Raw genomic sequence first — 13,777 nt, 5'->3', positions numbered from 1 at the left:
TCATGAGTTGAAACTGCTTTGCTATGAGATTATCATTGAAACACACACACACGTGTGCATATGCACACACAAAAAATACAAATGAGTATTTTTGAAGATGTATTCATTTTATTTTAAGTGCATACGTATTGGGCCTGCATGTATGTGCACCAAGTGTGTGGCTGGTGCCGACAAAGGCCAGAAGGGGTTGTGGGATGCCTAACAGGAGTTAGAGATGGTTGCTAGTCACCATGTGGGTGCTGGGAGCTGACCCCAGGCCCTCTGAAAGAGCGGCAAGTACTTTTAATCACTCAATCATCTCTCCAGCTCCAGTCTGTTGTTATTATTATCAATATAGTTATTCAAAGAAAGGAGCAGTAATAATTATGTATAAGGCTGGTTGTGCTAGTGCACACTTTTAAACACTCAGGAAGCAGAGACAGGCAGATCTCTGTGAGTTTGAGACCAGCCTGGCCTACATAGTGAGTTCCAGGACAGCCAGTGCTATGTAGAGACCCTGTCTCAAAAAAAAAAAAAAAAAAAAAAAAAAAAGACAAATGATAGAACTGAATGTATAAAGGTGCTTGCTGTCAAGCCTGACAACCTGAGCTATTTCCCAAGACAAAGTGAGTCTACAAAGTGGTCTACAAAGTGAGTTCTAGTGGACAGCCAGGGCTACACAGAGAAACTTTGCCTCAAAGCAAGAGCAACAATAAAACAAACAAAAAACACAACAACAAAAACAATTCTTGAGATGAGTATTTAGCACTTACAACTGAATTTATATTTATCACAGACTACATAAATCATAAAAAAAAAAACCCCTACATTTAAAAATGGAACATTTGGGTTAGAGAGAAGGTTAGAAGAATCTGTTGCTCTTTCAGAGGACCTAGGTTCAGTTCCTAGCACCCACATTGTGGCTCACAACCATTCATGACTCCAGTTCCAGGAGATCTAACGCCATCTTCTGGCCTCTAAAAGCACCAGGCACATATATGCATGCAGAGAAAATATTCATACACATAAAATAAAATATAAATATAAAGCCGGGCATGGTGACACACACCTTTAATCCTAGCACTCAGAGAAATAGAGGCAGGCAGATCTCTGTGAGTTCTAGGCTAGCCTGATCTACCAAGTAAGTACAGGACAGTCAGGACTACACAGAGAAACCCTGTCTCAAAAACAAAAAACACCTTCCCCCACACACAAATAATAAATCTAACATTATTCTTTAATGTGAGTAACTCAGGCTAAGAATGCGGATCAGCTGGTAGTGTTTGCCCAGCATTAGGCTGTGGGTTAGAAGGCCAACACTGCCTAAACTGGTCATGGTGGTGTATGCCTGTGATCCCAGCTCTTGGGAGATGGAGGTAAATTCAAAATCATCCTTGGCTACACGGCAAGTTCAAGACTACCCTGGGCTATATGACCTTGTTTTTGAAAAACAAAGGGGAAAAAATACCAACAGTTTTTGAGACAGTTTCTCTGTGTAGTCCTGGCTGACCTGGAATTCATTATATAGAAACTAGTCTTAAGTTCTGAGATCCGACTGCCTCTGCCTTCTGAGGGCTGGGATTGCAGGCCTGCACTGTCACTGCCAGGCTCTCTTTCTCTCTCTCTATATATATATAGATATATATTTTTTAATTTATTATTTTTTTTAAAAGAAAAAAAGGACAAAAAAAATTTCTCCTTATTCAATGTTGTTCTGAAAACGCTGTCAATCACAGCACCCATGCTCTTGACATGTGCCCTCTGGGGTGGCTGGATGACCTAGGTTCATACTTGACCCAACTTGACAGTGTTTTCTCTGAGACTCTCCCCTCTATGCTCACAGAGAAGCCTAGCTTCTCCCTGTGGGGACACAGCACAGGCAAGATGTGAATTTATGTCAGTCAATAATCAAATTCCTCGCATGGCGCCACGTTTGTAGTCCTGAGGCAGGGGGATCACTGTGCCTTCCCGATCAACCTGTGCCACAGCTAGTCTGAGTGACACAGCAGTACCACCTTTAGAAATGTAGAAGGGAAAACTCACACAAGGAGAAGTACATAGAAGAGATGACGCAAGGGGCCTTTTTGAATCTCTGGATTCAACAACATTGGATGTAAAATTCACCAATATTTTATCTAATGAATCTATCTTAATTCTTAATGTCTGTTTATGAGCATGTGTGGGTGGCCTTGGATCCCATGAGGCTGGAGTTATAAGGGTCACCCACGGTCCTCTGAAGGAGCAAGATGCACTTTTAACTGCTGGGCTATCTCTCCATCCCTGTATTTTATTTCTCCACCTTAAGATAATTTAAACTGACTTCTGTAACTAACAACTTCATGGGAACGATACTCTAGTTCTGTGCTGCCCAAAGCAGTAGATGCTGGCTGCATGGGGGTGCATGAATTTAAAATAATCATGTTTCCCGTCAGCCAGCTGCCATGGTGCACGCCTGTAATCTTAGTCTAAACTTTGAATAGTCTAAAATCAACTATGAATCAAATGCAAAATTTTCTGTTTTTGTTTTTATTCTTTAGGTTGGTGGCCCAGGAGCCAGGGGCAAGTAGATCTTTGTGACTTTAAAGCTAACCTGGCCTACACAGTAAGACCTTAAAAAACTTAAAAAAAAAAAAAACCCAACAACAACAAAAAACTTAAAAACAAAACAAAACAAAACAAACCCCAACAACAACAAAAAACTTAAAAAAAAAATCTTGACAGTTGTGTGAAATCTGAGTACCTGCCACTACTTTTCAGCAACAGGCAGGGGAACTGCTCAGAAGGAGGAGAGGAACGTCTGTCTGATTGCTGGCCAGGTAAGGTGGAAACAGTGTCAAGTTCTAGCTCTGTCATTTACTTGTTATGTGACCTTCATCAAGTTAATCTCCTCCATGACTTCAGTTTCCTTCTCTGTAAGGGAAGACAGGCTAGCTGACTTCAGAGGTCTTTGTATTCCTAAGTTTAAGATCTTAGGAGGAGACATAAAACCAGGAAATAAAAAGTTTTGTTTTGTTTTGAGACGGGCTCTCATGTAACTGAGGCTGGCCTCCAACTTACAAGGTACAAAGATAACCCTGAACTTGTAGTCTTCCTGTATGGCTTCCCCTGGCCCCTGAACCGGGATTATAAACCACTATTTCACATTAAGTTTATTCAGTGCTGGGAAAGTGCTCTACAGGCCAAGCAAAATACCTTGGAAAATAACTCCCAAGGTGTTTTTTTTTCTTTAACATTTGTGGAGCCTTGCCAGATGCGATGGTTCACACCTTTAATCCCAGCACTTTGGAGGCAGAGGCTGGTAGAACTCTGTGAATTTAAGAACAACCTGATCTATACAGTGAGTTCCAGGCCAGATGATGATGATGATGATGATAAACTCATGGAGTTTGGCTGTGCTTTACTGAGAGCAAAACTAAAGTACGAACATTCAATTTCTATTTTCAGCACTTTAAACTGAATGGAGCTACAGGGCTTGGTGGCACACGCCTTTAGTCCTAGCACTCAGGAGGCTGAGGCAGGCAGATATCTGTGAGTTGGAGACAAGCCTGGTCTACAAAGTGAGCTCCAGGACAGCCAGGGCTGTTACACAGAAAAACCTTGCCCCAAAGATCCAAACAAACAAACAAACACAAACAAACAAACAAACAAAACCAACCAAACAAACCTGAACAGAACTTCAGAACCTCTTGGCAAGCCCTCTACTACTGACACACACACACAAACCTCTTTTTCTTTTATTTTGAGATGAGGTCACAGTAACGTGCCAGGCTGTCCTGGAACTTGTTTGTTTGCTTGCTTGTTTGTTTGTTTGTTTTTCAAAAACACTTTTCTTTTTGGTTTTTCAAAACAGGGTTTCTCTGTGTAGCCCTGGGTTTACTGGAATCTGTAGACCAGGCTGGCCTCTAACTCACAGAGATCTGCCTGCAGCTGCCTCTTCAAGCACTGGGATTGAAGGGGTGACCACCACGCCTGACCTGGAACTCATTTCCTAGCCCAGGCAAGGCTTGACCCTGAGATCTTCCTGCTGAGCCCACTCTGTGGCAGATGCAGCTAAGAATTTCACATCTTAACCTGCGTAAATCCAACCTAACTAATACTAACAGAGGCTCTCAAAGCTTGCCATAAATTACATGAAAAGAGCATTTCCTCAAACCAACATAGATTAAGAATACTTAGGTGAAGACAAATCAAACTATGTTAGATTGAAACATACTTTACAAATAGGTGACTTTTCATTTTTATTCAATTATTTTTTATTCTATCTTATTTAGCTGTAAGTCTGTGTGTCTGCGGGCACATGTGGGTGGGTGCTGGAGGAGGCCAGAAGAAGCATCAAATCCCCAGAAGCTAAAGATAGATAGTCGTAAGCCAACCACTGTGGGTGCTGGGAACCGAGCTCAGATTCCCTGGGAGGAACAGCAAGTGCTCTTACTAAGCTACCTCTCCAGCCCTTTGTTTCATTTTATGTTTTAGATAAGATCTCACTGTGGCCCTAGCTGGCCTGGAACTCACAGAGCTCTGCCTGCCTTGGCCTCCTAAATGCTAGGATGAAAGGTATGTATTACCATACCTAGTAACTTTTAGGTTTTTTCCCCCCTGACTTTATTTACCTTTCTTTTCCTTCCTGGGCCCTCTCTTCTTTGGTGTTTAATCTAAAGAATATTTTAACATTTATTTTATGCATATGTGAGTGCCTGAGTGTATGTATGTGTGCTATATTTGTACAGGAGCCTTTGGAGGTCAGAAGAGGCCATCATAGCCTCTGGAGTTGGAGGCATGAGCAACCATGTGGATGCTGGGAACTGAACCCAGGTCCTCTTAAGAGCAGCAAGAGTTCTCACCTGCTGAGCCATCTCTCCAGCCCCAGCCTTTGCCATTTTTGAGAAAGAGTCTCCCTTTCTTCTCCAATCTGGCTTTGTGCTCCCCTTGCCTCCATCTCCAGTGCGAGGATCACAGGAATGAACCACCACACCTGGCCTTCAACTCTAGTGCAACAAGTGTTCCACCACAGAGCTCTACTACCAGCCCTGTACTGGCTAATTTAAAATCGGTCTTACGTGGCGCTGACAGTGAAATGGCTCAGAAGGCAAGAGATGCCCGCCGGCGAGCCTGACTACCTGAGTTCAATGCTCAGCTGAAAGGGGAGAATCAGCTCCTCTAAGTTACCTTCTGATCTCTGCATGTACACTGTGACAAGCCTGTACACCCCGACTCTCCCACCCCCACCCCCAACACACCCACACTAGATAAATAAAAATGTAGATTTTCTCACAACAACAACAAAACAAACAACAGTCAACAGGGTTGGCAGAAAGTATCTTCATATCCTATAACTGACAAGGGTTAATGTTCCCAGTATAAGGCCCTCAGAAGCTGGGCCTGGTGGGGCACAGAGGAAATGAAGCTCTTCAGTCTGAGGCCAGCTTTGGCTACGAGGTGAATCCCAGGTCAGGTGAGCTGGGGAGGTGGCTCCATGGGTAAGGGCAATTACCACCAAGCCTGATGACCTGAGTTTTAACCTCGGAGCCCACAAGGTGCAAGGAGAGCTCCAAACAACTTCTTCAAGCCTCCTGTCAGGTCCAGAAGCTCAGCGTGCACTGGTGCCTGTGCACAGACTCACGTACACAAATACAAATAAACAAATGCGATTAAAAGAATTAAATAGATGGACCAGCTCAGTTACAGAAGCAAATGTTACAGCACCAAAAAGGGTCTACAAGAGGCCCTTCCCACTTATTTATTCATTTATTTAATTATTTATCCTTTATTATATTTATAATGGGCAACTACTACAAGTAGTGGCAATGCTATAAAACTTGAGGCTTTAGAAAGACAAAAAAAAAGGAAAGAAAGAAAGAAAGAAAGGAAGGAAGGAAGGAAGGAAGGAAGGAAGGAAGGATGAAAGAAAGAGAAAGAAAGAAAGAAAGAAAGAAAGAAAGAAAGAAAGAAGGAAAAAGAGAAAGAAAGACGAAGCAAACAGACATGTTTCTCTAACCCCTACCACTCTGAAGGCTGAGGCAGGAAGACTGCTGTGGGTTTGAGACCAGCCTGGGATACATACTGAATTCAAGGCCAGCTGAGATTTAGACTGAGACTATCTCAAAACACACATCTTGCTCTCTCACAAAGTATAAAGTATCTTCAATAAATGAAATTCATATAATTATCATGTTATTTAGGCTTCAATTAGTCGTCAAGTAAATTTAAGCAAAGTGATATAGCTAAATCTTTGAGCCAAATAGTCTCAGAATCAGATAGTCCTCAAAGTTTTAGATTTTTAGGTCAGAGGTCAGGTTAGCGGGTAATACTATTAACAAGAAACTACCATGATTCTCAACATAAATGGATATACTTTCACGTCAGCGTTTAAACCATAAAAAAGAAATGTTACCTCTCTGAAATGGGACATCCAGTTTGCAAAGGTAAGGTGGGAGCTCCTTTAAAAGATATGATTAAAAAAAATTAGCTCTCAAAAACAAGAAATTCTTTAGTGTCTTACATTATGACATAAAGACTTTGTTCTTTAAAGAAGAGAAAGACATAGCGTACATTTAAACCCAACATTCTTTAGCATTTCCAGGGGCAAATTCATCATATAATTACTTACGACCACCTGTAAGAAATCTGCACTACTTAACTGTATATACATTTTTAAAGTTTTTGCCTCCTCATTTTTTAAAAGATTTGTTCTTATTTTTAATTATGTGTAGGTGTGTGTGTGAGCACATATGTGAGAGTGCAGGTGGCCTTGAAGATGAGAAATGTTGGAAGCCCCAGAACTGGTTAGCCTGGGGGCTGGGAACTGAACTCAGACCTTCTGCAAGAGCAGTCCGTGTTCTTAACCGCTGAGCCATCTCTCCAGGTCCTACATTTGTACTATTATTCTTTTATTTTGTTTTTGTTGTTCTAGTTTCTGAGACAGGGTTTCTCTGTTGCCCTAGCTGTCCTATAACTTGCTCTGTAGACCAGGCTGCCCTCAAGCTCACAGAGATGTGCCTGCCTCTGCCTCCCAAGTGTTAGGATTAAAGGTGTGTACCACCAGGCCAAGTACAGGCACAACTTCTGAGTGCTGTAATTATAGGCATTTGCCATCACATCCGTTACATTAAAGTACTTGAAACACAACATACTTAACCTCTGTTGAGTATAAAACTGTAGAAAACCAACAGAGGGTAGCATGTTAATGTCAGTTTTCCTCGGGTGACAACAGTGGACACTATTTCTTTCTTCCAATGCTGCTATGAACATAGATTATTTGTTTAAGTTGTTTAAAATTACATTTAGCATGTGTGTGAGGGTATGAATGTACCACAGTGGACAATTCAGAGGATATAACGCAGAAGTCAGTTTTCTCCTTGTACCAAACAGATCTCAGGGACACAACTCAAGATTGTCAGGCGTGGCTCAAATGCTTTCATCCACTGAGCTATCTTACTAGCCCACAATTTTTTTTTCCATATGACCAGCTTTTGAAAATTGTGTGTGTTTGTGTGTGTGTGTGTGTGTGTGCTTGCACACGCGAGCATGGATACCATGTGTGCCACAGTGCACACGAGATCAGAAGAGAACTTCTGGGAACCAGGTTTTTCCTGCTACCTTGTCTTGAAGTAGGGTACCCTTGGTATTTCTGTTGCCGGTGTGCTTCCGGCTAGCTGGCACCTGATTTTTGTTGTTGTTTTTTTCCTTTCTCCATTTTCCATCTCGTGGTAGGAGTGTTGGCATCACAAATGCATGGTACTTCATCTACTTTTTTCTTTCCTTTCATCTGGCTTCTTCTTTATTAAGTGATTTACTTATTTTTATTTTATGTGCATTGGTATTTTGCTGCATATATGCCTGTGTAAAGGTGTTGGATCCACTGGAACTGGAGTTACAGATAATTGTGAGCTGCCATGTTGAGTGCTGGGAATTGAATTCGGGTTTTCTAGAAGAGCTTTTAATTGCTGAACCATCTCTCAACTGGCTTCTTGACCTGGGCCCTGGAGATCAAACTCAGGGTGTCAGCCTTTCCTGGTAATCACTTTTATCTGCTAAGCCATCTTGCTGGCCCTCGGACAGACCTCTAAATGGAGAGAATAAATATCTCTAAATAATATTTTCCTACACTGGAAGGCTAAATAAAACTAATTTCTATATTAAACATGATTCAAACAGGCAATTTGAACTGTAAGGTAATTTTCCATTTGGTGATGTGTAATTTTATCAAAATGTTTGCAGAAGTAATTTTGGGGTTGGGGATGTAACACAGTTGGGAGAGGGCTTGCCTGGAGGCATGAGGCCCTGGGTTCTACCTTCAGCACCTGTGTAAAGTGGCAGGGAGGTGTGAACCTACAGCCCTTGAGAAGTGAAAGCAGCATTATCAGAAGTCCGGGATTGTCCTCAGTTACATAGGGAGCTCATGGCCAGCCTGGGCTACACGGGACTCTGTCTAAACAAAAAGATGAAGCCTAGCCCCACAGACACATTTGCACTATATAAATTCCTCATGGATGCCATGATACTTTAACCTTTCTTCCTGTTACATTTATTTTAATCAGTCATTCTTAGGAGTTTTGCTGTTATTGTTTGAGTGTTTAGATTTTGTTCACTTTTCCCCCCCTATTTTATAAGTATTTTGCCTGCATGTATATCTGTGTACCACTCACATGCCTGGTACCTTCAGAGGCCAGAAAAGTGTGCTGGATCCCCTGAAACTGGAGTTACTGACAGTTCTGAGCTACCACGTGGATACTGGGAATGGGAATGGGGTCCTCTGGAAGAGCAGCCAGTGCTCTCTACACAGAGCCATCTCTCCAGCCCCTATGTGTTTGCTGTTTGTTTGAGACAGGAGCCCAGACTGGCTTCAAGTCTTTGACAAGCCTTCTGCTTCCCAAGCCCCAGTATTATATCTGTGAGCTGCTCCACCAGCTTAATCATCATTGTTTTCAAAAGTTACTTGTGCAAGTGATGTCTGGCTCTTTTCAGCTTAAAAACATTACCCTTAAGTATAACGACACTAGTTTATCTTTACTTACACAGTATTTGAGATCAGAGACATTTACATTGATCCCAGTTGACCTCTTCAGGTTTGCATCATGTGACACTACAACTTGCTCATCTTTTGTGATATGGCAGTCCAGTTCTAACATATCAGTCCCAATGGCAACTGCACTGAAGACATAAAAGAAAATGGCACTTTGAAACCCAGTAAACATTTACTTTACATGCACCAAAGTGGAAAACTCTTATTTTAAAGTCCGAAGTATCCCACAATGCTGAAATAGCTCAACCACATTTATCATCATTCATCAAAGTGACATTGTGATCTTATAATAAGTTATTAAAATGTTGTGACTTATGATAAGTGAATTGTGTTGTCTCTCCCATAGCAGCTATGGTTAATCCTGACATTTCAATACAATGGAAAAAAATACTGGACCAGAAATTTAGAGATTTAGGTGGCAGTTCCTGATACATTAGTATAACTTAGGAAAGTCTGACTTTCCTCTTGTGGCCTATATTTCTATTCCTATAAAATGAAAGTATCAAGAATTAAGATAAAGATGGCTGCATCTATCATTTTGATTCAACAGACTATTAAGGTGATCTTGTGGTATACGCACTTGAGAGGAGGCAGAAAGATTACAGAGTGAAAAATAGAACTCCGACAATGGATTCCAAAGAAAGGGAGACCTAGGAAATGACAATAAAGGAACACAATAACCAAGTAAACTGTGTATGTCTGTAATCCCAGCACTCAGGAGTTGTTGCAGGGTAAGAAGTTCAAGGTCATCCTCAACTATAGGGTGAAGTTCAAGACCAGCTTAGGATACATAATATCCTATCTAAAAGCAAAATAAAACCAGAAAATGAAAAGAGAAAGGAAGAAAAGGAATGAATTTTGTACAAACGGCTACTAAGTGTATAGGCAGATGCAAAACTCCCTAAGGGAAGGCTAGCTATGTGTGGCTCACCTGAGCTCACTTGAAGCCGAGGGAGGAGTGCCTCCAGTCAGTCCAACCTAGAATAAACAGTGAGTCCTAGAGCAGCCTAGGTACACTGTGAGATGTGGGTAGAGTTTAGTGAACAGACTGTGTCCGGCCTGGGCGATACACAGCTCACCCTACTCTTCTAACTTCTTTGCCTAAAAATAAAACACACACACAGATAACACACCCAGCATCTTCCAATGCCTGCTTGCACTGGGCTCCATGTACGTGTTCTGTAAACAAGTGTCTCTTCCCCTTAATGACCATAAAACTCAGGCAGTCCATGGCACATCATGGTCAAGGGAGGCTCTGCCTGAATTTGTTTTGAGCGCACAATAAGGAAAAACTGGGTCCACAAGTGAATTTTTAGGGAGAATCCTATATTTATCATCTTTGCATAATTGGGTGTGTATATTATTAAAATCAGATGCTTTAGTCAGAGATGGTAGTGCGCACCTTTAATCTCAGAAATCCACTTAGGAGGCCGAGTCAGGAGGGTCTCTGAGCTCAAGGCCAGCCTGATCTACATAGTGAGCCCCAGGACAGCCAGGGCTACAAAGAGAGACCCTGTCTCAAAAGAGACAGAGGAGAGGGAGGAAGGGAGAGAAACAGACAGACAGACAGAGGCATAAAGACACACACACACACACACACACACACCCCACACACACAGACATACAGATGCTGAGCACGGTGGTGCACACGTGTCATCCCAGCACTTGGGAGGTGAGGAGAGGAGGATTAGGAGTTCAAGACCAATTTCAGCTACATGGCAAGTTGAGGGTCAATCTTGGTTATATGAGACCTTGCCACAAAAAAAAAAAAAAAAAAAAAAAAGCAGAAAGAAAAAAATGTGAAACAAAGAAACAACAACAATAACAACAACAACACCACTGAACAATGCACCAAACTTCCAAGGGCTAAAGAGATGGCTCAGCAGGTAAGAACATCTACTCCCTGTGCAGATGACCCAGGTCTGGTTCCCAGCACACACGAGTGAGTGCAGCTGAGAGTGCAGAAGGGGATGTTGGAGGCCCTGGAGCTGGAGGCAGGCAGCTCTGAGGGTAGCCTGCAAAAGCAGTACTGTTAACTCCTGAGGCATCTCTCAAACTCTCTTGCACTGTGGGAAAGAGTGTCTCTGTATATCCAATTGTTAATTCTTCACAGGCAGAGAGATAAGGCCCACCACCGGCCTCATATTTTGTAGCTATACATCTAAGGCAATCTAGAACTGCATTTGATTGGCTCTAATAAAAAGCTGACGGCCAAGGACTGTGCAGAAGGAGAAGGTGGACCTTCTGTACAGAGAGAGGATCTGTGGGGGGAGAATTCAGATGTAGCGGTGTAAAAGGAACATCCTCCTGGAGCTGCAGAGCTGCAGCGCGACTAAGAAGCTGAAGCCCCAAACTTCTGAACAGGTGATGTGTTGACAGTAAGAGAGAAACAAACAGAAATAAATATTTAGTTTGAAAACAATAAAGTGAGCTGAGAGCAGTGGCGAATGCCTGTAATCCCAGCACTCTGGGAGACAGAGGTTGGTGGATCTCTGTGAGTTTGAGACCAGCCTGGTCTACAAAGCGAGTCCAGGATAGCCAAGGCTATACAGAGAAACCCTGTCTCAGAGAAAAAAAAAATAATAATAAAGTGGAGTCTCCAAAGGAAGAAGAGAGTGACAGAGATTAAAGAGAAAATATTTTCTGTGTTGAAAAATTGGAGCCAGGCATGGTGGTACATGCCTTTGATCCCAATACTTGGCAGGCAGAAGCAGGTGGAACTCTGTGAGTTTTAAGGCCAACCTGGTCTACAAAGTGAGTAGTGAGTCTAGGACAACCCAGGACTACACAAAGGAACCTTGTCTCTGGGGAAAAAAAAAAAAAAAAAAAAGGAAAACACAATACCAGAGGGCACTTGGATCCCATATAATTTTGTTTTAATTATCAGCATAGAAATAATTATATGTTCAGTAATGGTTGCAAATTTCTATGTCCTCTTTTAGAAAGAGCAGAATACAGCAGATTTAGATAAGGAGAGGGCTGAGTGATGGAAAGCCAGATTAAACGTGATCAAACAGAAATCAGAGAGCTCTTTGGATCAAAATGAAGAATTTTCAGAAGAATCCAATCTGTTGCCTACGGCACCACCGTATAACAAAATTACAAGGTGGCAACCCATGGAAATGCTAGATCTAAAAAGATTTAGAAAGGCTTCCGCTACGAAGCAACAAAATCAAACTAGGATCAGTTGCTAGATAAAGAACAAGATGCTGAGTTAAGAATACAGATTCAACAGGGAACAGGACAAGAGTCTGCAACAGAGGGCCTCTGAAAGGCTCTACCCTGCAGGGTATCAAAGCAGATGCTGAGATTTATGGCCAACCTTTGGGCAGAGTGCAGGGAATCTTATGAAAGAAGTGGGAGGACAGGAGCTCCACAAGGAGAGCAACAAAACCAAAAAAATCTGAGCACAGGGGTCTTTTCTGAGACTGACACTCCAAACAAGGACCATTCATGGAGATAACCCAGAACCTCTGCACAGACGTAGCCCATGACAGTTCAGTGTCCAAGTGGGTTCCATAGTAATGGGAACAGGGACTGTCTCTGACATGAACTGATTGGCCTACTCTTTGATCACCTCCCCCTGAGGGGGGAGCAGCCTTACCAGGCCACAGAAGATGACAATGCTGCCACTCCTGATGAGATCTGATAGACTATGATCAGAAGGAAGGAGAGGAGGACCTCCCCTATCAGTGGACTTGGGGAGGGGCATGTGTGGAGAAGGGGAAGGTGGGTGGGACTGGGAAGGGAGGAGGGAGGGGTTTGTGGGGGGATACAAAGTTAATAAAGTGTAATTAATAAAAATTAAAATTAAAAAAAGAAAAATAAGAATTTCAAAATAAAAAAAGAATACATATTCTATTTGATGATGCTATCTTAGAGCAATGTCATACAATAGCTTAAGTGTTTCATTTTACAAAGTTTGGAAAATTAAAATATGTACATGTGTTAACACATTATACAACTGGTAACTGTTTAGGATGTCAGTGGGCTTCTGTCTTGTGCTCTAGAAAGGCTGATTCTGCAATTACACATTTGTTAGAAGTGATGGTTGTCTTAAAGGCCTTTGCAGACTGAAGCTGTTGATCCTCCAGCATATGTATCCAACAGAGTGCAAGTTTTTAGGCACTGTGGCATGAAACACATTATAGGTGTGCCCACAATCCTGCAGGTCAAACAAGTTTAACCACACTTTAAAGGAAATGCTCATAAAGCAGAAGGAGATGTGTGATCTCTGAGACATAGATTAAATAATGCTTTACTGACTTTAAATTTTCTAAATGTCGATGAGACAGATAGGAAGCACAGCTGCAGAAAAACAATGGATTTTAGAGAGGACTGCTGAATTTTTTTTTTAATTTATTTATTATTTATTCAGTGTTCTGCCTGCATGTGTGCCTCAGGACAGCAGAGGGCATCAGATTTTACTATAGATGGTTGTGAGCCACCACGTGGTTGCTGGGAATTGAACTCAGGACCTTTGGAAGAGCAGACAGTGCCCTTAACAGCTGAGCCATCTCTCCAGCCCCGAGGACTGCTGAATTTAATCGGCCTGTACATTATAAGGAAGCGATAACTTCGAAATGGAAATCAGAAAATGTGTGGCGTTGGGGAAGAGGATATGACTTTGTTTCAACAGGACATGAAAAGCTGTGGATTCCTTCAAAGTTCATCAAGATTAGATTTGGCCAGGGAAGACTACTGACAATTTTGGCTGCAGAAATGAAGAGACCCAGAACAAGGCAGGTGATGTGGATGCCAGCACCTCTGCACGCC

General features: G+C 42.1%; 1 protein-coding gene across 1 annotated transcript in view; it reads right to left on the bottom strand.

Annotated features, from left to right (window-relative positions):
• The window catches only part of Gdpd1 (glycerophosphodiester phosphodiesterase domain containing 1), a 39,435-nt gene that overhangs the window by 13,731 nt on the left and 11,927 nt on the right, over window positions 1-13,777 (bottom strand). The window contains exons 3-4 of the mRNA XM_021661360.2: window positions 8,994-9,129; window positions 6,371-6,416 (exon numbers count right to left, since the gene is read on the bottom strand). Of these exons, the coding sequence (XP_021517035.1) occupies window positions 6,371-6,416; window positions 8,994-9,129 (182 nt within the window). The remainder of the gene's footprint in view (window positions 1-6,370; window positions 6,417-8,993; window positions 9,130-13,777) is intronic.

This window comes from Meriones unguiculatus, chromosome 7, assembly GCF_030254825.1.
Source record: "Meriones unguiculatus strain TT.TT164.6M chromosome 7, Bangor_MerUng_6.1, whole genome shotgun sequence".
NCBI classification, from domain to species: Eukaryota; Metazoa; Chordata; class Mammalia; order Rodentia; family Muridae; genus Meriones; species Meriones unguiculatus.
The sequence above is the reverse complement of the archived record's forward strand: the minus strand, read 5'-3'. Positions and strand labels throughout refer to the sequence as shown.